The sequence below is a fragment of the Danio rerio genome, chromosome 20 (assembly GCF_049306965.1).
Source record: "Danio rerio strain Tuebingen ecotype United States chromosome 20, GRCz12tu, whole genome shotgun sequence".
Lineage (NCBI taxonomy): Eukaryota > Metazoa > Chordata > Actinopteri > Cypriniformes > Danionidae > Danio > Danio rerio.
The window spans coordinates 34,865,724-34,889,970 of record NC_133195.1 but is presented as its reverse complement, the minus strand read 5'-3'; the positions used below and the strand labels follow the sequence as shown (position 1 = coordinate 34,889,970).

Below are 24,247 nucleotides of genomic sequence, written 5' to 3'. Positions count from 1 at the left end.
AGTCAGTCCAGATGTGGAGTGACTGTTAGACAGAAAAGACTACACTTTGATTATGAAAACGCGAGATGCAACTCTCAGGAGTGGCTCTGACATGTTGCTGTTGTCTTGTCATTTTGTTACACACTCTACACACACGCACACACATTTTTGCATGTAAACTCTTCATATATCACGTGAGTGTGTGTATATTTGTTTACAATTAGTTTTTTAAGTAACTTGAAAAAAATCTAACTGAAAAAGGACATCTGTTTTATAGTATGACCCATCTGCCATTTCTAATGATGAACCTACTTGAAGTGCTCGTCCTCATTTTATCTGATCTTGATGATAAGTACTTTTAAATAAAGCATTGCATCCTTGAGATCCTCAGTCCCGGCTTCATCTCTGCACATGTGCCATCCTTTGTGGTTTCTAAACTTGCCACATGACTTTCGCACCATTCTTCACCACGTTTGCATTTAAGTGGGTCATTTACTCCAAGGTGTGCTTGAACTCTCCAAATAGCTTTTCTTCTGGGGTTATTTTCTCTTCAAGTAATGTGAAGAATTAGATTCAGCATTCTTCAGTGCATGCAGTAGTGCATGATTGCCTGTGACCTCTTTGTAGAAGTTATCATCTGCGGATATTGCGGTTTTGTCGGAGAACCGCTCTTGTAAAGCCCCACGGAGGCTAATTCTCAGGAAACATCTCTTTCTCATTAACCCTCCATTTTGAACGCATTAAAAGATTTATTAGTCATGAAGTCGAATACAGAGTGAGGAACAGGGACTTTAGCATGTTTTCTAAATATCGGTGTATGGGAAGTTCCCATATTTGGCTTTAAAATCCATTCACTAGGTTAATAGATGGGATAGAGCTCTAACATAAGAGAAAAAAATAGAATGTTTTAATAAGGTTTTGACAAAAAAATAGGCCAAAAAATGAAACTAGCTGGATTGAATAAGCATTAACATTACAGCCTATGAGAAGCTGCAGATATAAAGCTGTTTATGTTGACCTGCCAGCCTTTTACAGACGCTCTCGGGTCACTTTTAAGTCTTTAAGGTTCAAACAGCTACAGCGAAACTACATTAGAGCGAGGCAAGCCTGCAGGCATCCCAGCAGCCCTGTCATTGGAGCCGAATTACACGGCGTCCCACAGGACCTCCAGCACATCTGTTTGTGCTCAGACTGCTGTTGTAATGTTTAAGAGGTTGATTCTACACTGTTTACTTCATGTCACCACGCAGGTTTTCAAGTTTTGTCCCATGTGAATTTAAAGGATCTTAAAAAGAGGCTGACTTTGAAAGGTTTTGAGCATGAATGGGCTGATTTGGGCCTTTTAGGAGGGAAAAAAATGACATGCACAAATGCAGAGATGACATGACAAAGTGTTGTGTGTATGCTAAAGCTAAGTTTTCTGCAGCTATTTCTCCACATTAAATCTGCATTTATTCAGATACATCTAAAAAAAACCTTTATTTAAATTTTCTGTTCACAACCTGCGTTTTTTTTACTCCCAAAAGTGCAACAAATATGACAAATCTTCTCTGAGCTACTATTAAAGCTCTCACACTTTTCTTCTGCCATTTTATTACACTATCCCACCACTGTATATATTTTCTGCCCTCTTCTGCATGAATAAATGGCTGTGCAATAAAATCGGTATCGATATTTATTGACCGAACACCATTGTTAATAGCGATAAAAAAGTTTGGTATGAAGTTTCGATATGAAGACTAAAATGTGGCTGCTGATCGTGCACCTTGGAACCAATCTGCTTCACATTTTGTATGAATATACTCATTTAAGTAATAACAGCAGGCTAATTACTTCAGCCAAACACAGCACATCCAAACACTGCAGCGCTTTTTACTTTTCTCCATAAACTTGCATCCGAGCTGAAGCAATGGTTCGTTCATTTTTCATCCTCTGAGAAAACGGTTGATGGTCGGCTAGTTACGAAGGACGGCATAGAAAATGGTAAAGGAAACCACACGCTTACACTTGTCACTTCAGGTCAGAATGACAACACGTGAAAATGAGTGGCGTTTAGCAGCAGTCTGGAGATTGTAAATTAAAAAGGATGCAAGGATATCACCAGAGTGGCTTTTTGGTTTCTTTTCTTGTGCATCCCAGCCCCTAGCTCCCCATCTGAAAGTTTTTTAGCATGGGGGTACTGTAGTCATTAAACTTCACAATTTGTAATGTTGCAGTATGTATTTGAATAATGATGGTTGGTTCTTTTACTTGAAAGCTCAGACTTGATTATCATAATTTATTTTGTTTACAGAATTTGAGGTTTACTGTAACATTATTATTCACACCATAAATGTTACATGTTACACGTCTTAATGTTGATCTACTATAAGTAGGCTTTGATTAATTAGTGTTTACATTATACCAATGCACACACTATTTAACATTTTATTTATCAAGTTTAAGAGTCTCTTTAACACTTATGTTTATTTTATTATAAAAAGATGAGATATTTTGTTTAAATATTTTTGTTTTTGACTATTAAAACTATTTGCCTTAAAATTAAAATAAAGTGGTTAAATAAAAAAATCCTAATATTTCTAAATGTATTGTTAAAAATATTAAATAATTATTGATATCGAATGATATGAAATCGTGATGATTTTTATTGCAATATTGCCCAGCCCTACATGAATGAATGAAGGTTGTACAACATAATGTCATTATTTTAGCAAGACTGTGAAAGTGAAGAACACACAGTTAGGACATACCAGTACAATTGTACTGTGCAAAAATCCCACACCTGCATTGTTGTTTTAGCAAAATTTTAATGACCATATTAAGACACAAACAGAAAATTCAGAATACTGCATGTACGCACACGCACGAAAGCACACACACACACACACACACACACACACACACACACACACACACACACACACACACACACACACACACACACACACACACACACACACACACACACACAGAAAGAGAAAGAGAGAGAATTAAATAAACCTGAACAAAATGGCTTTTTTAAAGCAAAAGTCAATATTTTAATGTAACCTTTTTTGGCCCTAAGCTTTAACTGTTTTGGAAAAATTGGTAAATGCTGCCTCAAGGCATAGGCCGGTATAAGACTCTGATGGTATGATAACCTTGGGTAAAAACATCTGTATTGTGATTACTGCTCTAAAATATATTCTTTTTAAATGTCGTGGAAAACTCCCCATTACCAGATAATTTTTTATTTGAATAAACATTTACTGCATCATATTTTGTAACAGTAAACATGTTAGGCTAAATAATTACAATAAATCATTGACATCTGCTATCTTTATTAATTTCAAAAACACAGATTTCTTTACAACTTAAAAAGGTATCTTTGGATATATTTTGTTATTGTGAATTTAAATAGGCAACTGCACTGTTCAGGTCTATAGTTGGTCCATGGGATGTTGGTGTACAGATGATTTCTTTTTCAGATGTTTGCTGAATTGCGGGCTGACCAGTAGCTTTAGATGTGGATGTTCCTTGCTGGTAATATTGTTGCCCTAAATAAATAACATTATATAGTCTTTGACAACAAAGCAACAACAACTTGCACATACTTTGAAATGGTATAAAATGTTAGCAGTTTTAAAACAGTGACATTTCCAAAATGTAGTAAACCTTTAAACCAGCTATCGTCCCATATTTAGGTCTGGACTGTAGGGTCTAGCTGTTTGTCTGTTTGTCTTTCCAAGTTCACTGCAGTAAACATGTGCTTGGGGTCCTTATCATGCTAGAAAATAAAACCATTACCAATCAGACGCTTTCCAAATTAGATGCTAAAACTTCAACCAGTCTGTATTCTTGGCACTCACAATCCCATCAGTTCAGACAATGTCACCAGCATCACTGACAGAAATGCAGCCCCAAACCAGGACAGAGCCTATTCACATATTGTCAATGATTGCACCAAAACAAATCAAATACTAACCTGAATTATTATATATGACCTTAATAGTATTGCTATGTGTGTGCGTGCGTGTGTGTGTGCGTGTGTGTGTGTGTGTTGTATGTGAAAAAAAAACTGTTTTTCAGAATTCTTGAACACGTCTGTGCTCATACTGCTGTTGAGATATTTAAAGAGGTTGATTCTACAAAGTTTACTATATCCCAGTGTTCAAGTTTAATCCCATGTGAATTAAAAAAATCTTATGAAGAGAGAAAGGTGTGGGTATAAATGGACTGGGTTGGTGTGTATAGTCTGAAAAAGAAATCCATGCCATATCATATGCATAGAGAACATGACAAAGGTTTTGAATGCGTGGATGTGAATATGAGAAGGAAAGAGAATGAGAGAGTATTAGTGGCAGATGAAAGCTGGTGTGGGGCGAGCGAGAGCAGGCGTGATGGGGGGCTCCCGGCACCACTGCAGCTTGTGAAACACAGAGCCAGGCTGCTGCTAACTGGAGCGCCATGAATTAGTAAAGGCTTCTGGATGAGTTCTAATGGCCCTCAGCCTAAGCCTGCACTGTCTTACTCAGTCCTCTAGAGAGGATCGAGCAACAGTCAACCAGAGCAAACAAGCACAATATACTGGATTTGAATGAGTAATGAGAGAACGCAGAATATAGGAATAGAGAGGAGAGGATCTAGTCCGTGCCAGTCACACAAAATGTTTTTTTTTTTTCTATCTACTGTTTATGCATTTTGTCACAAACAGTTGAAGTCAGAATATTATTATTTGCCTGTATATTTTCCCCCAATTTCTGGCATTTTTTTCCCAACACATTTCTACACACGATAGTTTTAATACTAATTTCTAATATCTGATTTATTTTATCTTTGCCATGATGACAGTACAGATTATTTTACTAGATATTTTTTAAGACACTAGTATTCATCTTAAAGTGCAATTCAAAGGCTCAACTAGATTATTTAGGTTAATTAGGCAAGTTAGGGTAATTAGGCAAGTCATTATTTAGAGTAACAGTGGTTTGTTATCTAGACCAGTGGTCCCCAACCACCGGGCCGCGGACCGGTACCGGTACCAGTCCGTGGAACAGTTGGTACCGGATGATTTATTTTATCTTTGACATGATGATAGTAAATAATATTTTAAATTATATTTTTCAAGACACTTCTATACAGCTTAAAGTGACATTTAAAGGCTTAACTAGGTTAATAAGGTGAACTAGGCAGGTTAGGGTAATTAGGCAAGTTATTGTATAACGATGGTTTATTTTGTAGATTATCGAAAAGAAAATTAGCTTAAAGGGGCTAATAATTTTGTCCCAAAAATGGTTTTTAAAAAATTCAAAACTGCTTTTATTCTAGCCGGAAAAAAACAAGACTTTCTCCAGAAGAAAAAATATTATCAGACAAACTGTGAAAATTTCCTTGCTCTGTTAAAAATAATTTGGGAAATATTTTTAAAAATAAAATCAAATCAAAAGGGGGCTAATAATTCTGATTCAACTGTACATTTAATTCGGCTATACGGTTGTATAATTGTTAATGTGTTCGTCAGTTAAGATGTTTGGCACAGATGTTATGTATTTGATGCATAAAAACCTTGATTGAAACATAATCAGACCGTGATAGTGCAACTAGCGCATGCGCACTGAGTTGTTCATGATTAACCTAGATGCACGAGCGCAGCAGCTGTGTTCCGCTATTACAATGAGTACAAGTACTAGTCATGCACCGCTTACACGCACCTGTTCCAGATTCTTTTGATTGCACACACTCACAGCTGGAGGATCATTATGGACTGATTACAAGGACTATATACACAGCACACACGCACTCTTCATTGCTGAGTCTTGTTACACTGATTGTGAACATTACGAGGTGTTTCGTTGCTTTGCCTTCTGTCTTTGTTTTGTTCGTTTTATGTTGTCTGCTGCCTGCTTTCTGACCACTCTTCTGACCACTCGCCTAACTACAACTTAGGATTGCCTGTATACATCTGTGTACCAGTGTTTGTCTGTTCCTTGCCTGACTATTCTCTGTGTAATAAACCTTGCATTTGGATCCGCACCTTTGATGTCAGCGTCCACTTCACATTACAATTAACCTTATTATTATTATTATTATTATTATTATTATTATCAAAATCCCTTTTATTCTAGCTTAAATAAAACAAATAAGACTTTCTCCAGAAGAAAAAATATTATAGGAAATACTGTGGAAAAATTCCTTACTTTATTTTACATATTGTTTGAAATACTTAAAAAAGAAAAAGAAATTTACAGGATGGCTAATACTCTTGACTTCAACTGTATATTGCAGTTAATTACATCTTTAGTTTTATTGTTTTTTAGCATGCAACATCATACACAATGCAAGCTATGATGTTTGCTTCTTCATTAAGTGGTTCATATAGCTGATTCTTTTTTATTAGGATGTTAGAGAAGATTCACTAAACTGCACTGAAATTACAGCAGTAAAATACATCTACTCTAATCCTGATACAGTGTTTTCATTTAAATACACTCTCTGCAAACAAAAGCGTTTTCCAAAATTTGCTTGTTCACTCTAAAATGCCTTCAAAATGCTTAGATCGATGTGCTACGCATGAGTAAAACTGTTCACCACCAAACAGCAACTGCGAAAAACCATTTGGTCTCCACTGAAGAATCTGAAGTATGTACAAGCTGACATTAATCTTTAACAATGCTATCAAACTGGAGAGCAGCTAAACCAATGGCAGTTCACCGTCATCCACCATCTTGCTTTAGGCTGGATGGGTCACATGATTACTTCAGATGACTAAATGTGTGTCATCGCTTCTAAACGCCCCCATTTTCATAGTCTGCACTATGGGAAAACGGTGTAGAGAAAAGATGCATTTATTGTAGATATAGGATTTCCTTTTCTATAAAGAAAATGCATAGAAAACAGAATATATGTAAATATTTGGCAAAAACAAGTATATGCCCTCAAATATTGTTATTGCAATGTTATGTATTGCATTTTCTTTCTTGAACAGTGACACATTTTTGTTTAAATGCTCAGTCATTCTTGTTTTTCATCAAACATCATCATCAAAGCCAATCGGATTAATCCAAACTCACAATAAGTAGCCTGTCTAAAATTGCTCTCTTATCTTCGTTTTCTGAATAAATCCCCCATCCACTCCATCTTCCCCCTTTCCTCTTTTAATAGGGCAGGGGTGGCCAACCCTCCTGGAGAGCCACCTTCCTGCAGATTTCAGTTGCTACCCATATCAAACACACCTGAACCAATTAATTAGAACCTGATCACAACGTGATAATTACAGGCAGGTGTGTTTGATATGGGTTGCAACTGAAATCTGCAGGGTGGTGGCTCTCCAGGAACAGGGTTGGCCACCCCTGTACTAGGGGGAGCTCAAGAACTACCTAATCTCGTAACCCCTTACATGCTTTTCGACCAGGCGTGAGCCCTGGGCTCAATTATCTTAGAGCTCAGGGTTCTCTCCTGGGACAGCATGCCAAACTTGCTAATATTATCAAGCAATATCTAAGTGTTAAATTATGCAAAATATGTTTACTGTTTTAACATTATAAATGTCATTACTGTTTCTTACTGTAATATAAGGCAACAAAAAAACTACAGGAAAGGAAAAAACTAAAGCAGAGAAAAAAAAGAATAGATAGGATTTAAGTATGGGAAGCACTGCTATAATATAGTAAAAAAAAGCACAACTTAAATAAAAAAGTGTGCAGTGAAAAGAATCGAAAGCAAAAAAATTGAAACCGATGGGGAAGATGAAGATGTTGAGATTAATCAAAGCAGAGAATTAGGGAAGGGATCATGCTGCGATGAAATCAAACCACTGCTGTCCTCCTACAGTATGTTCCATCAGTGCTCTAGTTAGCCAGGCTTCAGCCTCAGGACACTGCCAGATCTGCCTATCATAAGAGCACAGTGAGCCACTACCTGAGCTTCACCTCATTCATTATTTATAGAGGTAATAAAAGTCTCTGTAGAGCTCTACTCTATCTAATCTCTGCCATTTTCCGCTCTACTGTGGGGTGCAAAGCTGTTTAGGGAGATGTATTTTAGGTCGAAGCCTCTAAAGGTAATTTTGTCTAATTCGCTCTATGATATCATGTGTGGTGAAAGGTACCGCTGGGGTGCGCAGAAGCCAGAAAGTTAGGCGAGCAGAAAATAATGGAGAAATATATTCATAGGATAACAAAACATAAGGAAAAACTGATGACTGTGTGAAATATGTGACTGGAGAACGAAGAGTGAAAGACCATAATTCTGCAGTAAAAATGCTTCTCTATTTATGGTCACCTTGGAATTATAAGGTTTTATCCTGACAGTTTTGTCAACATTGAGTTATTCGAATATTCTTACTCTGTGACAACTTTATGAAATGACTTGTATTTTGGGATTTTTTTGGAAAATGTGAAAGTTTTTGAAAGGTCCTACAGTACATAGTGAAATTTTTCTGGCCCACACAATCAGGTTTTACTTGGCCCACATGCCGCAGTGAATTACAGGACTAAACAAGTCTGGCTTCCAGACACGGGCCAAACATGGACCATATCTGGGCTAAGTCTCAGCCAAGTTAATAACTTATAACTGGGCCTGACCTGTGCCAGATACATGTAGGTTGGTGTGCTACAATTGCAACGAAATTAATAAACCCACACTATGGGCGTGCAATTTTTAACATCTGGGCCAAATACTACTTTTTACATCTGGCCCAAATCATGTGTGCCGCCTTAAAGACGGTGCCACCTCTGCCAAACCCGGGCCATGTTTGGCCCACATGCTGTACGCCAGTGTAACGGTTAGTACTTAGTTTCCTTTGCGTTGTGTACAGTAAGGACAACACCAAATCAGATCTGATACCAAATCACGCCTTGGACGGATCATTTTATTATGGTAAACCGAGTAAAAACACAGTGATCAGTTCCAGCAGTCTAACATGTCATCCACGACCACTCTCTAGCAGGCGCGAATAATAATCAAGCAAACATACAACTTGAGTTCAGAAACACAGTAGTAAATATTAAATCATGTACCTGGTAAACAGAGTAAAAATACAGTGATCAGTTCCAGCAGTCTAACATGTCGTCCTGCAATGATACATTGTGAATAATAAAAACAAAAAGATCAACAATATATATATATTTTATTCTAGCACTTACTCACCACAACCAGTCTCTTAGCTGGCGCGAATAATAATGACCTGTCCGGAACTAGTTTATAACATGCAACCAGCCAATGAACAGAGAGGGAGGCATTTAGAATTAAAGGGCCATGTACATAAAAGAAAAGCAAGGAGAAGCATTTTTATAACCTGTTACACCAGTGCCGGATGAATGCCTCCTTTATGCCAAATCTGAGCCAGAATTCTTTGCCTGGGGTTCTATTTTGAATGGACACAAGAGGCATTGATCCGGTCAGGATCATATTAAGGTGATAATGAGTGCTTACTAAATCCATGTTTAAAATATTAATCGGATAGTTCACTCAAAAATGACAATTCTATCGTTATTTACTCACCATCTACTTATTTCAATTTTCACTGTTTGACTTTCTTCTGTTGAACACAAAAGAAAAGCTGAAAACCTGAAGCCATCGATTTTTAATAGCATTTGTTTTTCATCTTTCTTCAAATTATCTTTATTTGTGCTCAACAAAATTCAGAAACTCATAAAGGTTTGAAACCACTTGAAGGTGAGTAAATAATAAATTATTTAAAATTTTTTGGGTGAACCATCCCTTTAAGCTAGGGGTGTCAAATCTACTGGAGGGCCGCATCTCTGCACAGTTGAGCTTAATTCCTAATTAAACACACTTGATCAAACTAATTGAGTTCTTTAGACTTGTTTGAAATCTACAGATAAGTGTGTTGAAGCAAGGCTGAAACTAAATCTGTGGTCACACTGGACTTTTCTCCCTGTAGACTTCCATTCATATGCACACAAATGCGCCAGACCGGAAATGCAAGCTGGTGCTGCAAGTTTCGGTGTTTACTGCGATGCAAAGTTCAAGCTTGGTAAATTTTCACCTGCGAAACCACATCACTTAACTGCGTGAGACCAGTCGAAGATCAAAACATGACCTCTCTGGACAGAAATTTAATATAAGGACCAATCGCTTGCTTTTTAAACAACCAATCATCTTGTTTAATCCCATCCCTTTTTGCAGCGTCGTCCTAAAGAAGTTCGCATGCTCAAACTCGAGTGTGACTGCGGCTTAAGATGGGAGTTTTACACCCCTGCTTTACGGTATTAGAGTGTGGTGTTAAAATGTGATTGAAAAGAAATTACAGTATTACAGTATGAGTTTTCCCTCTGAACCAAATTAAATGTTAATTAATGGTTCCTGCAAAAATAATTACCCACATATTCTAAAAATCCCCATTTACAAACTTGAGGAGATTTTGATATAGTATTTTATCAGTAAGTATTATATATCAAAATTAAGAATACATTTAGGGTCTTTGACATGTTCCACCATTTTATCTTTTATAATTTAGAATGGATAAAACAAGTGCCAAAGTAGTTGGTGGTGCATTCCGCTGTGGTGACCCCTGAATAAATCATGGACCAAGCCGAAGGAAAATGATTTGAAATGCAAAAACATTCAACGTTGCAAATAAAGTTTAATATCTCAAAACTCTTGTGTTTAAATGTTTTATACGTTTACAAAATCTCAAAATGTTCACTTTATTATCATGGTTAAATTTGATAATCTAAAAACAAGCACTTACTAACAGCCCAACACAGAAATATTTTGTTGCCCGCTGGTGAATTTCATTTCTATAAAATAATATAAAAGCCGTGTTTGTACAGAGGATCTTTTTGACAGAGATTCTTCATCCTTTGACATCTTATGTTTTCTCTTTCTCTCTCTCCTTTTGAAGTGATGGCTGGGCAGATCGTGATGAGGTGGTAGAAGGATATGAGCAGGAAGCAGATGGTGGGATTACAATGAAGTTACAAACAGAAGAAGTGCAGTCATTCAATGACTACTTTCTGAAGCTGCGTTTGGACACCAACAAAAGGAACCCATGGTTTGCAGAGTTCTGGCAGTACCGTTTCCAATGCCGAATCCCCGGTCATCCTCAGGAGAACCATAACTACCAGAAAATCTGCACAGGTAAACGAAGAACCAAAAGCCGCTCAAATGATGCTGATGTGAATATGTAAGACATCAGTAACAGTTTTATATGAGTCTACAGTGTAAAGAGGTCATGAACTGCCTTTTTAAATACGTTCTAATGTTCTCTGAGGTCCACAATTATTTCAAAATGTCAAAAACATCATTATTTAGAAGCAATAGGCTATTTTGTGTCCTGTTTTCACCCCTAATCAGAACAGCATTTGAATAGGCGTGATGGTTTATAGAACTGTAAGTCCCAATCCCAATCAAGTGAAGGGGTAGGGGTGTCCCAAATCTCTTTTGTTTGGAGCCGTAGTGATAAGGGGAAGGGCCCTATAGCAGAGATTTTTTTAGAACAACACTACCAATAAAGGGGTATGAGATATTTTCCTGATTACACCAGCTACAGCAGCAGCATGGCTGCAAAACCGAGCAAGGGAAATGTTAAAAAAGCAAGACTTTTTAATAAAAACAATCTTACATTAATAATGTGGTCCATGTGCATCCATGAATATGACTACTGCATAAATGCACAGGAACCTCAAACAACTTTGCGAGTAAGGCCAATCACAACAAACACACTTTTCAGTTGTAAACTAAAGAGCTATACTAAAGAGCAGTGTGCTGCACATTTTATGTTTCTAGGCTGTATCAGTTGTCTTGCAGCTAGTGACAACATATTATGATGTGTTACATGTAGTAGTGGTGTCCCATTTCTTAGGAGAATATTTCCATCATTACCCATTTACACTCTGTTTCAAGAGCTAAAGGGAAGGCTTAGGCATAGGGGTATGAAATAGAATTGGGATTGGACCTTAGCTAAGGCAATAAGTAGGTCATATAAGGAGCAAAATGGGTAATATGTGTTATAAGATACATATGAGAAATTTTAATTATGATTTTAACCTAATTTTGTAACTTGCTTGACTGTAAATAATAAGAGCAAACATGAATGTTGTCAAGATTATTGCCCTGAAAATCCTGGTTTAGTTTGGCCAATCACAAACACCTTTTGTTCCTCAGACTGTTTGATCTGTCTTCTGCTTGATTTGTTTTTTCACCTTTGTCAGTCTGTAGTAAACATTTAATCCAGTCTGACTGATTAGAACAGCCCAAAATATTTTAGCAGCAATAAAATAGCAAAATATGCAAGTTTCATTTGATTTATTGTGTATATTCTTGCCATTATTATATATTAATGACACATCATGAAAAAACACTTTATAGTCAGCACAGCATGAAAGTTTAGTTTCTAAGTGTGCCTGGTTTGTAAAAACAAGTTAATCCTAAATTGTTCCTACACTGTAAAACCCAAAAGTCAACTTTATCAAAGGAAATGAGTGTAGTTAACTCAAAATTGACTAAAAGTTACTTCTACTCATTTAAAAAAAGTTTTGAACTCAGTGTTGAAGGTAACGAGTTAATGAAATACCTCATTAATTCAACGTAATCAGAGTAAATTCACAGTACTCATATAAATTAGTTTTTTTTTAAAAACTCAAATGGTTTGTTGCAGTCGGTTTCCTCAGCCCGTTTGAGTTACCTTAACTTAATGTATTTTACAGTGTTCTATTGGACTAACAAAAACTTTTTGATTACTTAAATTTAAAGGACTTTTTATAATAGCTCAATGATCTGTCAAAAAAATCAAGGGAATTGGATTAATCAGTTCTTGACCTCTTTGAAACAGTAAAGTTAAACAATTATCTTATTCTCACAATATATAAAGTAAGAAATTACTTTTTAGGAGTGCACTCTATGCATGTCGATATTTTTCTGAATACTTATGGTAACTGTATATTTCACTCCATTTTTTCCCCCATGTAATTGTCTTCTGGTCGACGCTTTAAAAGGTGATATAGGTAAACAGAGTTGTGCCCTTTTGTCTTTTGTGCTTTCCAAAGAATTGTTCTCTGCCTTACACACATAGAAATTTTCACTTTTTTTTTTTTTTGCTTCTTTACTAAACACTTTTATCATTGAGACAGCGCTTGAGAGAAAACTAAATGCTGCTTCTGCCAGTTAATATTTCTACTAGTTGTATTTTTTTGTATTAAAATACCCAGACACTAATAACAAATGTAGTCTAATTTTCACTGAAAATGGAAATGTTTTCATGTTACTTTTGACTTATTTTAAGAGTCAGGTTTCAACTAAATTATTTAGTTTATATAATGTTTAAAGCTTAATACTTTAAGTCAATTTGAATGATGTAAGTTGAGATGACTAGAAAAGTAACAAAAAAAAATTAAGGCAGCAAGATGTTTTAGATTACGGTGTACTGCCTGAATGTATTTGGATAGTTTTGAATTGTTTTACTAACAAGTGCCAAGAGCTTATAGTTTGTTATTGTTCTCCTCTTCTGAAAGAGCATCATGGTGGTAAGTGAGAGTTGATGAGAGACATTATGATGTTATGATACCTGCACTGAAGAAGCACTTCACTATGGCAACAGACAGCACAATAGGTTGGACTGTGTTGGGCTTCTTTTATTGGCAGAGCTGTTCTCATTTATGAAGAAGATATGCAGTTCAGAGCAGTGTAATATGCAGAGACATTTAGAGTAAGTAAAGTTGTGATGGAAATAATCAGCTAGTTTCATCATTGTCTTAAATAGCTAGACCCCTTTAAAAATACATATATGGGCATTTCTGTCAAAACTTGCCTCTAAGCTCCTTGTCCCTGAGCATCCACTTGGAAAGGCATCAGATTGATATCGATCACATTTTCTTTTTCACACGCTGTATCTATAAGACTTTAATTTAGCCTAAAAGTCAAGCAAAGTCAGACAGTATACACTGCCGAAGGAAGATATCAGTCCAGCTTTTCTGTGCTGCTTGTAATGTTGGCTTGATGGCACTGAGAGCACAAGAGATGCTTGTTGCACAAAGAGAAAAATGCTGTCACAAAGTGCAAGCTTGAAAAAAAGACACAATCACAGTGTACTGTAACAATGTACTTACACCATCTGCATGTGTGTGAGAGTGAAGAGTTCACACAGTTTATTTATTCACTGCAGAAAATATTTTTTAATCAGTAATTTGTCTTCCTGTATAAGTATCAAAATATTCCTAGAATAATTCATATTTACTTTAGTAGGACTGTATAAGTAACATTTGTTTTTCATACTCATTGAAAAATGAATTATTACTATTTCTTTGAGCATAAATATCAATAAGCTTTGATTATGATTTATGCATTAAGAATTAAAAACATTTAATTTATGTGAGAAATTATTTTGTCTTAAGGATGAATAGTTAAGATTTGTTTGACTTGAGAAACAAGACAATAAATAAATAAATAAATAAATAAATAAATAACAATTATCATTATTATTATTATTATGTCTTTGAGCATAAATATCAATAAGCTTTGATTATGATTTATGCTTTAAAAATTTAAAATATTTAATGTTTGTGAGAAATAATTTTGTCTTAAGGATGAATATTAAAGATTTGTTTTGCTTGAGAAACGACAATAAATACACAAATAAATAAATAAATAAATAACAATAATTATTACTATTACAATTCCTTTGATCAAAATATATCAATAAGCTTTGATTATGATTTATGCATTAAGAATTAAAAATATTTAATGTATGTGAGAAATAATTTTGTCTTAAAGATGAATAGATAAGATTTGTTTGACTTGAGAAACAAGACAATAAATAAGTAAATAAATAAATAAATAAATAAATAACAATAATAATAATCATTATTATTATGTCTTTGAGCATAAATATCAATAAGCTTTGATTATAATTTATGCTTTAAGAATTTAAAATATTTAATGTTTGTGAGAAATTATTTTGTCTTAAGGATGAATATTTAAGATTTGTTTTGCTTGAGAAACAAGACAATAAATACACACATAAATAAATAAATAAAAATCAATTATTATTACTATTACAATTCCTTTGATCAAAATATATCAATAAGCTTTGATTATAATTTATGCATTAAGAATTAAAAATACTTAATGTGTATGAGAAATGATTTTGTCTTAAGGATGAATAGATAAGATTTGTTTTACTTGAGAAACAAGACAATAAATAAATAAATAAATAAATAAATAAATAACAATTATTATTATAATTATTATTATTATTAATAATATTATTATTATTATTATTTATTTGAGCAAAAATATCAATAAGCTTTGATTATGATTTATGCTTTAAGAATTTTAAATATTTAATATTTGTGAAAAATAAGTTTGTCTTAAGTAATTAAAATTCATTTTACTTGAGAAACAAGACAATGAACAAACAAATGAACAAATAAAAGACCATTATTATGATTAATATTATTTTAATTTATTATAATTTTGTTTTCTTATGCAGATAATGGAACTTAATTTAAATAAGGTGAAATGTTAATAATGAATCTATGGCTGCATTTATACTGCATGGTTCAAATGACTCAAATCCGGCACAGATCAGATATGGCTCATGTACGTTTAAGCAGGAAAAAAATTACATGGATTGGGATTTACTCAAATCAGAATAAGGCCTTGTTCATATGTGGAAATTTATCCAATATGAATCAGATCTGTGCCCTCGTGTCTGCAGTGTAAGCGGATATGTCGGATTTTCCGAAAAAAACAAAAACATTTATATTGTCATATAGCACAAGTATTCAAGCATGTTAGCGAGTGCACAATGTAAACAATATATAAAACTGTTGCATACATCACATGCATAAATCAAGCCATGGACATTACATTAAGATGCCTTCTGGTTTAAAAAGCCTAGATTAAATGAAGATGGCCAAATGAGATATTTTCTGTCATAAACTATAGTAAAACAACTTGTCAAAAAAATAATAAATGAAACCCTGCAAACAGATTAAATACAGGAACGGAGAAAAGGGTGCTCTTTTATTATCAGCTGTCAGTCAGCGCCCGCTCTTTTTTCCTGGTCATTTCATCTTGTCAATGTGTGCAGTGTAAATGCAGACAATGCAGAAGTCCCTTTTAAAAGATGATGTAAGCTGATCAACAAAAACATCAGATACAGTAACAAAATCGGAATTGACCATCAAGATCTGCAGTGTAAATGACTTATGACTAAAACTTATTTTCTTGCCTCTGATTTCTCTTGAATATTTATGCAGCACTGGAATGGCTTTTCCATCGCTGACTTATGAATATGGCTTTTGTCCAATGGCTTGCCAGTGCTAAGATATGAAACTCCATGATAGCATGTAGTTTGCCAGCCTGCCAGCGGGACTCTCTCTTCCCTTTGTTCACTCTCTCCCCTCAGTGTGTTAAATGTGATCATATTTTAATATTAGGGCCATAATATTATATATAAATTAAGACAAAGTGACAGTCTGCCTTTAGTCACTCCGTAATAATCAGACATTTGCTAATTTATTGGTTTATATTCTGACAGCATGGAGCCTCTGGCTGTACTTAATTTTTCTGGGTAATTTAATCCGTCCATCATCCAGAATTTTTTATTTTCTAAATTGTCAGCAAATCCAACAGTTAAAGTAAATAAATCTTGTATGGATGGAGGCAGAGTGGCACACATATGACTATCACGATGCATTCTCTTCCTCATTCTGCTTTAAAATCTTTCCCTGGCAGGAAACGAGAGCTTGAAAGACAACTACGTCCAGGACAGTAAGATGGGCTTTGTGATCAATGCGATTTACGCGATGGCTCATGGTCTTCATGATATGCACAGAGAGATGTGCCCAGAACACTCTGGCCTGTGCGAGGCAATGGATCCGATTGACGGCAGTAAACTGCTGGACTATCTTCTGAAGACCTCCTTTAGTGGCGTGTCTGGGGAGGAAATCTACTTTGATGTAAATGGAGACTCACCTGGGAGGTAAATGGCAGGAATAATGTGTTGAAAATGTACTAGTGCTCTGCTTCTAAACGTAGTGTGCTGAAAGGTTGATAAATTAATCATTCTGCATCCTTACATACTTTAGTTTTAACCTCACATTCGTCCTTTGTGGAGAAAGAAGTCCCAGAATGCATTGTGACAATCTTTTTTGAAAACTTGTTTCAAAAAAGTATATAGAAAGTTAACAGCGCCTTTTTAATCTCAGAATTTTGACAATTTTTTTTGTAAGTTTAGGAAGTTTTTAGTACGAGTTTACATATACATTTACACTCACTGGCCACTTTATTAGGTAAACCTTACTAGTATCGGGTTGGACCTCCTTTTGCCTTCAGAACTGCCTTAATCCTTTGTGGTATAGAATCAACAAGGTACTGGAAAGATTCCTCAGAGATATTGACATGATAGTATCATGCAGTTGCTGTAGATTTGTCAGGTTACAAATCCATGATGCGAATCTCCCGTTTCGCGACATTGTAGAGGGTGCTCTATTGGATTGTGGTCTGGTGATTGTGGAGGCCATTTGAGTATGGTGAACTCATTGCCATGTTCAAGAAACCAGTCTGAGATGATTTGCGCTTTATGACATGGTGTGTTATCCTGTTGGAAGTAGTCATCAAAAGATGGGAACACTGTGGTCATAAAGGGATGGACATGGTCAGAAACAATACTCAGGAGGCTGTGGCGTTGACACGATGCTCAATTGGTAGTAACGGGCCCAAAGTGTGCCATGAAAATATCCCCCACAAAATTACACCACCACCAGCCTGAACCGTTGATACAAGGCAGGATAGATCCATGCTTTCATGTTGTTGAAGCTAAATTCCGACCCCACCATCAGAATTTCATAGCAGAATGTCATAGCAGGAAAAAATTCATCAGACTAGGCAACGTTTTTCTAATCTTCTATTGACCAATTTTGGTAAGCCGGTGTGAATTGTAGCCTCGGTTTCCCTGTTCTTAGCTGACAGGCGTGACACCCATCTTCTGCTGCTGTAGCCCATCTGCCTCAAGGTTTGACATGTTGTGCATTCAGAGATGCTGTTCTGCACACCTTGTTCTAATAAGTGTTTAATTTGAGTTACTGTTGCCTTTCTATCAGCTCGAACCAGTCTGGCCATTCTCCTCTGATCTCTGTCATCAACAAGGCATTTGCGCCGACAGAACTGCCGCTCACTGGATATTTTTTATTTTTCGGACCATTCTCTGTAAACTCTAGAGATGGTTGTGCGTGAAGATCCAAGTAGATCAGCAGTTTCTGAAATAATCAGAACAGCCTCATTGGTACCACCAACCATGCTACGTTAAAAGTCACTGAAATCACCTTTCTTGATTGATCATCTTTCTTTGATTAAACTGCAGCAGATCGACTTGACCATGTCTTTATGCCTAAATGCAGTGAGTTTCTGCCATGTGATTAGCTGATTAGAAATTTGAGTTAATGAGTAGTGGGACAGGTGTAGCCAATAAAGTGGCTGATGAGTGTATTTGTACTTGTAGTAAACTCAAAGAATTGTCAGAATTGTAAGATGAAAAAAAAAATTACAATGGCCTTTTTTTAATTCAGTGATAAAAAACAAGCTTCCAGAAATGTAATGTGTATATGTACAGTACATATTACATCAAAATAAAACAAAATGTGTTTATCAAGATCATTTAAACACATTTTCAAAAATGTGTAATGTCCACTGATGCTTTAAAAGATGTCCAAGAGTTTAGCTTAAAGCACTTAGTGTAAACAAAAACTCGCAGGCAGTTGGTTATTGTAATGATGCTGACTTTATATATTCACATCCCTACTTGTAACATTAAACTGAACAAATCTAACTACGGGGCGAAGCAGTGGCGCAGTAGTTAGTGTTGTCGCCTCACAGCAAGAAGGTCGCTGATTCGATCCTCGGCTCAGTTGGCGTTTCTGTGTGCAGTTTGCATGTTCTCCCTGCGTTCGCGTGGGTTTCCTCCGGTTTCCCCCATAGTCCAAAGACATGCCATACAGGTGAATTGGGTTGGCTAAATTGTCCGTAGTGTATGAGTTTGAATGAGTGTTTGTGGATGTTTCCCAGAGATGGGTTGCGGCTGGAAGGGCATCCGCTGCGTAAAAAACGTGCTGGATAAGTTGGCGGTTCAATCCGCTGTGGGGACCCCAGATTGATAAAGGGACTAAGCCGACAAGAAAATGAATGAATGAAATCGAACTACTTTACATGTTGTCCGAATGTCCTTTTGGCTGCTTTCAGTGGCCAAGTCAAGATCTTCTCCTGTAGTTCTGAGGGTCTGAAGTAGATCTTGAAAAATGCAAACATTAGCCTGATAGCTGTCTCAACCTGCAAATCACCATCCTAATTCATGTCTCCCAAACATAGAAGACAACATCATTACAAAACATAACGTAACATTTATTAGAAAAAACTTCATAATACCGTTAGTAACTACAATACCAAGCTTGAAAAGCTGATAGGTTGTTGTTTGCCTGCGCATAATCCTTTCTGTGTGAACAGGGTGCACGGAACTACGCAATTACATATTTTGACAGGCAGGCAGGACAAACACATTACATATAAGGACCTACACATTGCACAAAATATTAAAATACATCTAAATATATTTGGAGCACTTAATTTATTGATTGCTATAAGGATGTGAAGAGATTTTCAACCTACTCCAGACTAAAATTTACACTGGTAGCAAAATCTGATGTGTAGCATATTGCGTCATCAAAATGTGCTACCTACTTTTTTAATGCGAGGTAGGACAATTTGACAAGGTAGAACAAATCGACAGAACACCGGCATAACAAAAATTGTTTCTGAAGACTATCAAATATCATGATGTTAGCAACATGCTAATCCAAACCCAGTTTTGTCTGAAGTTGCTACATTGCTTTATGAATGATCTTAATTAGTTTAACTGATTTATCTTGACAGCCAGCTGGTCTTCCAGTCTGAAAGTGCCAAAATCCAATTTAAAGCAATCCTTACAAGCTATACCAGAACATACCAGCTATCATAGTTATGCTTCATAAACAAAATTTATCATTTAGACTGTTTAACTCAAAAGCTTGTATCTTATTCATTTTTATTATTGGATTATGGCACTGTTAGCTTAGCAACATGCTAACACAAAATTGCCTTTTTTTCCAAATCAAGTGTTTCCATGAGTATTAAGAAAGTGGCCATGCAGATTGCTGCATTTTGGAATAAAGCTAGTTTAATGTCGCAGCCCTGTGGCCAGTGTGACATTGACCATTTTGAGGACAAATTTTCTGAGGCAAAATTTGGTCATACATCCTCTCAGGTTAGACTTGGCACCCTAGCCAACACATGTAAAGAGGTGCGTATCGGATGGTAATAGGCTTGGAGTGGAACAGATTGCCTTGTCTGGAGGGGATGCTTCAGTCCTCTCCAGTCCAATACCCTGATGTGGTCAGCTCCTGTCACCCTGGCTGTACACGAACAAAAGATGACAGCTCCGCTGCTGCCCTGAGCACACGTTTGCATTTGTGACACTCAGTAGTATAGTGAGTGTCATTAGTATGGATGAGTGGACCGAGCACTCGGGAGGTTGTGGATTCATATCCCAGGTGGAGGATGCAAAGTTGAGAGACTTGGATGTGTGAACATGGTAAAAGTGTGAACTCTGCCTCTTGCTAGTCCCGAGGCTTTAGTGGTGCTGAGCTACTTATCATGGCAGACTTGTTGTTTCACTTTTTTTTCTCTCCCTGACTTTTCTTCTCCTCTAGGTATGATATTATGAATCTGCAGTATGTGGAGGAGATAGGCCGCTTTGATTACATTAATGTGGGGTCGTGGCATGAAGGTCTCCTGAGCATCAGTGATTATAAACTCATGACAAATCGAACGGAGATGGTTCGATCCGTCTGCAGTGAGCCGTGCTCCAAGGGACAGATAAAGGTATGTATGTTGCACAAAAGTAAAACCATAGATAATCTCTCTTCAGATGTAAAAACTTTAAAGGGATAGTTCACCCAAAGATCAAAATTTACTCACCATTTGCTCACCCTCAAGTGGGTTCAAACAATTATGGCTGTTTTGTTCTGTTGGAAGATATTATGAAGTAGGCCAGGCACTAGAGATCTGCGCGGGACTAAATCTTGAATCCCGCTCCCGCCCGCAACCGCCAGGTTTTAGCCCGAACCCGACCGCTCCCGCTTATATTAAGAATTTATTGTCCCGCTGCCCGACCCTCCCCGTTTTCTGCCCGCCGCGCCCGATCCCGCTAAAGAGCGGGGGAGAACAAAACCGAAAATCCCCCTGCTATACAGTCCAGACAGGCAAGCTGTCTGTATAAACACACACACACAGCACCAAGCACACACACACAGACAAATCTCATTCTCATACGCGCGCGTGCACACTAACACACACACAAGCACCAAGCAGACACACAGGCGTTTGCTGTTATATCAACTCAAAGGCTTGTAATACCATGTATCAAGTACCAATGTAATACCAAAAGGTTTTATATAAAGGTATATAAATACTGAGTCGCGCCAGCTCCGGGCCGCAGCGCACATTACTCTCGGGCCGATTCAGGCGCGGATGCGGCAGCGTCAGCTCGCTTACGGCCGCCGCATCTGGCCCGATTGATTCGGGCCGGAATCGGGCAGTGAGTCCACAAGCATCCGGAGTCTGGCAGCCGGAGCCGGGCTGAGTGGTAAGTCTCTGGCAGGCGAGAATCTAGCCGGTACTGGCCCGAGTGTGTTTTGCTATCTGGGAAAGCTCTCTCTCTCTCTCTCTCATTCGCGTGCGCGCGCACTAACATACACACACACAAGCACCAAGCACACACACAGGCGCTCGCTCGCGCTCTCTCTCATTCGCATAGCAATATCCGCGATATTGCTAGACAGCCCGCTCCCGTCCCAAATTAAACCCGTTACCGACCGATCCCGCGATTTATTCGGAAGTTTATTCCCGCGCCACAGAAATCTGGTCGGGTCCTGCGGCGCCTGCGGGACAGCCGCGGAAATGCAGACCTCTACCAGGCACTACGAGGTGGCAAAAGGGGGCACTGTCCTCCTTGAGTAGTTCTATCAAAACTGAAAATTCTTTCTGTCATTAATTACTAACACTCCCATCATTCCAACACTCAGAGCAGATATTTTATAATATGAAAAAGCATTTTAATTATGAAAATTGTTAAATTAATAGATAAATAATTAATAGGAAGCAATAGCCCTGAGATCTGGTCTCCATGTCAGGTCAGGGTGCGCCCGTATCTGCTTGTTAAGTGGTGACATGTTTGTGACGTATGTAATACTGTTTCCGGGTCCAAGCCGCCACTCATTTGAGTAGAGAAATCATTCATTTAGGATCACGTTTTATTCCTATCACACATTAAAGTTAATTTTATATAAAATCATAGTGTACACAACAATCTCTGGGCTTGCTGCATAACAAATACCAAAAATGTAACAATTTATAAAAAATTAATCACTTTCTGGCCACCGGATATTAGGCATGGACATATACATTGCGATCGTGATTTTCAAAAGCCTTAAATCGCTTTGTAAACGTTTATTATTACCATTTCATGAGTCTCCAAATTCAGTTGAATAGAGCTCTTGGACCCGGAAGCCGCTTCGCGTGACGTCACACATAACAAGCGGATAGCCTTTAAAATGTGCATGCAGCAGTGGAGGCGCACTCTAAACTCATACGGGAGTTTTGGTTAAATAATTTTTTAAATACAATTCTCTTGAGCTCCAAAGGGGAAAAAAAACGCAAAAGAAATTTGCTGTTAAATAAATTTTAGCAGAGACACAACTGCCAGTCATTTCTGCTTTCTTTTCTTATTTAGGGATTAATATTAGAGTAGCCTATTAAAATGTTTAGTTGGACACTAAAATGTTAGTCTACACAAATAATTAATATAATTATTTATTAAATTCATTATTATCAATATTATTAAAAGCTATATAATTGACAAAACGCAGAACCCTTTTGAATGTTTGCTTTCATTTTCAAATCGCTAAAGCGCACTGTTACAGTTGTAAAAAGAAAGATACCATTGTGCAGCAGCAGTCAAGTTAGGACACTTAAAAATGCCTTTTGAGTTTAAAGATAATCGGCCTGCTAAGTCAAGTTTACAGCACTGTAAATGAAATATAAAGTGCGTGAGTAAGTGGATTTGCTGCGGATCAACTTCTCACATGTGCTACAGGTAGGCTGAATGATAATCTTTTAAAAATATGCAATAGGGGCTATACTGCTATTTGCTACAAATAGCAAATATACTCTAGGTCTATTTTAACGACTAAAATACATTTAGCATATCAATTTTATTTTCACTTGTAAGTTAATGGTCCTAAAAATGTAACTTGAAAACAAGTTATTAAAATAAGCTAAATAAATAAATAAAATATTTATTATTAGAAATTAGATTGTAACATAACTTTTTCCTAACATTGATAGGCCATTGGTTGGGTAATGAAGCGTGATGACTATGCTGATATGCTGATTTCACTATATTTATTTACCGCTTATACGAATAGTCAAACTGTGGGTTAGCTTGCATTTGTGGGCATAGTTTAAAGTCTTTACCTAAAACGTTAAACATTTCTGTTATTTAAAATAAAACAAAAAAAGAAATAAGGAGAATAAATTTAAACTAATCATTTGGCGCTGAAGCCATTATCCATCTGCGTTTATGTAAACGGTATTGCTGCATAACCTTCATCAATAAAATCAGTAATAGCGAAACTGTTCATAATATTATTACTATAAAAGGTATATTACCCCATTAAGTCAATAACTTAGACAGTAATGCAAAGTAATAATAACCAAGTGAATAAATAGCCTAAATGAAAGAACAAGAGGGACCAAAATCAGTCACCAGGTCTAGTGCCCCCAATGGGATGAAAATGCCCCCTCAGTTATGACATCTGGTGAAATATACAGTACCAGCCTGTTTTGAAGAGAGGTGAAAACTGGTAACTTTTGACATCCGTAGTAGGAAAAACAAATGCTATGACCATTAGGTCCAAGATAGATAGCTCTGACCATTAGGTCCAATCGCAGCATTCACTGTTGAGTGTGTGACTAATGATAGGCGTTTAAAGAGCCCCTGTTCTGCATTTAAAAAGGTAATTTTTTGGTTTTGGGGGTCTCCAACAACATTCTGATATTTATGCAATGTCAAAAAACACTTTCATTGTCTTATAATATGCATTTATTTTTACCTAAATATCCGAACATGCCCCGTTCAGTGATTCATTTGTTCTCAAAACCCTTCTTAGCGTGAGGCTAAACTGCGCTGATTGGTCCGATGACCCAGTCTGTTGTGATTGATCGACTGGGTTCA

The 24,247-nt window shown here is 36.7% G+C and overlaps 2 protein-coding genes across 3 annotated transcripts in view; both read left to right on the top strand.

The window, feature by feature from the left end:
* The window catches only part of grm1a (glutamate receptor, metabotropic 1a), a 65,667-nt gene that overhangs the window by 30,711 nt on the left and 10,709 nt on the right, over positions 1 to 24,247 (top strand). For both annotated transcript variants that reach the window (XM_002665739.7, XM_009294784.5), the window contains exons 4-6: positions 10,826 to 11,061; positions 16,660 to 16,906; positions 20,664 to 20,835. In XM_002665739.7, the coding sequence (XP_002665785.3) occupies positions 10,826 to 11,061; positions 16,660 to 16,906; positions 20,664 to 20,835 (655 nt within the window). The remainder of the gene's footprint in view (positions 1 to 10,825; positions 11,062 to 16,659; positions 16,907 to 20,663; positions 20,836 to 24,247) is intronic.
* Positions 2,462 to 24,247, top strand: part of LOC141379311 (uncharacterized) — a 701,133-nt gene continuing 679,347 nt past the window's right edge. The window contains exon 1 of the mRNA XM_073933374.1: positions 2,462 to 2,530. The gene's annotated coding sequence lies outside the window, so the exon portion shown is untranslated. The remainder of the gene's footprint in view (positions 2,531 to 24,247) is intronic.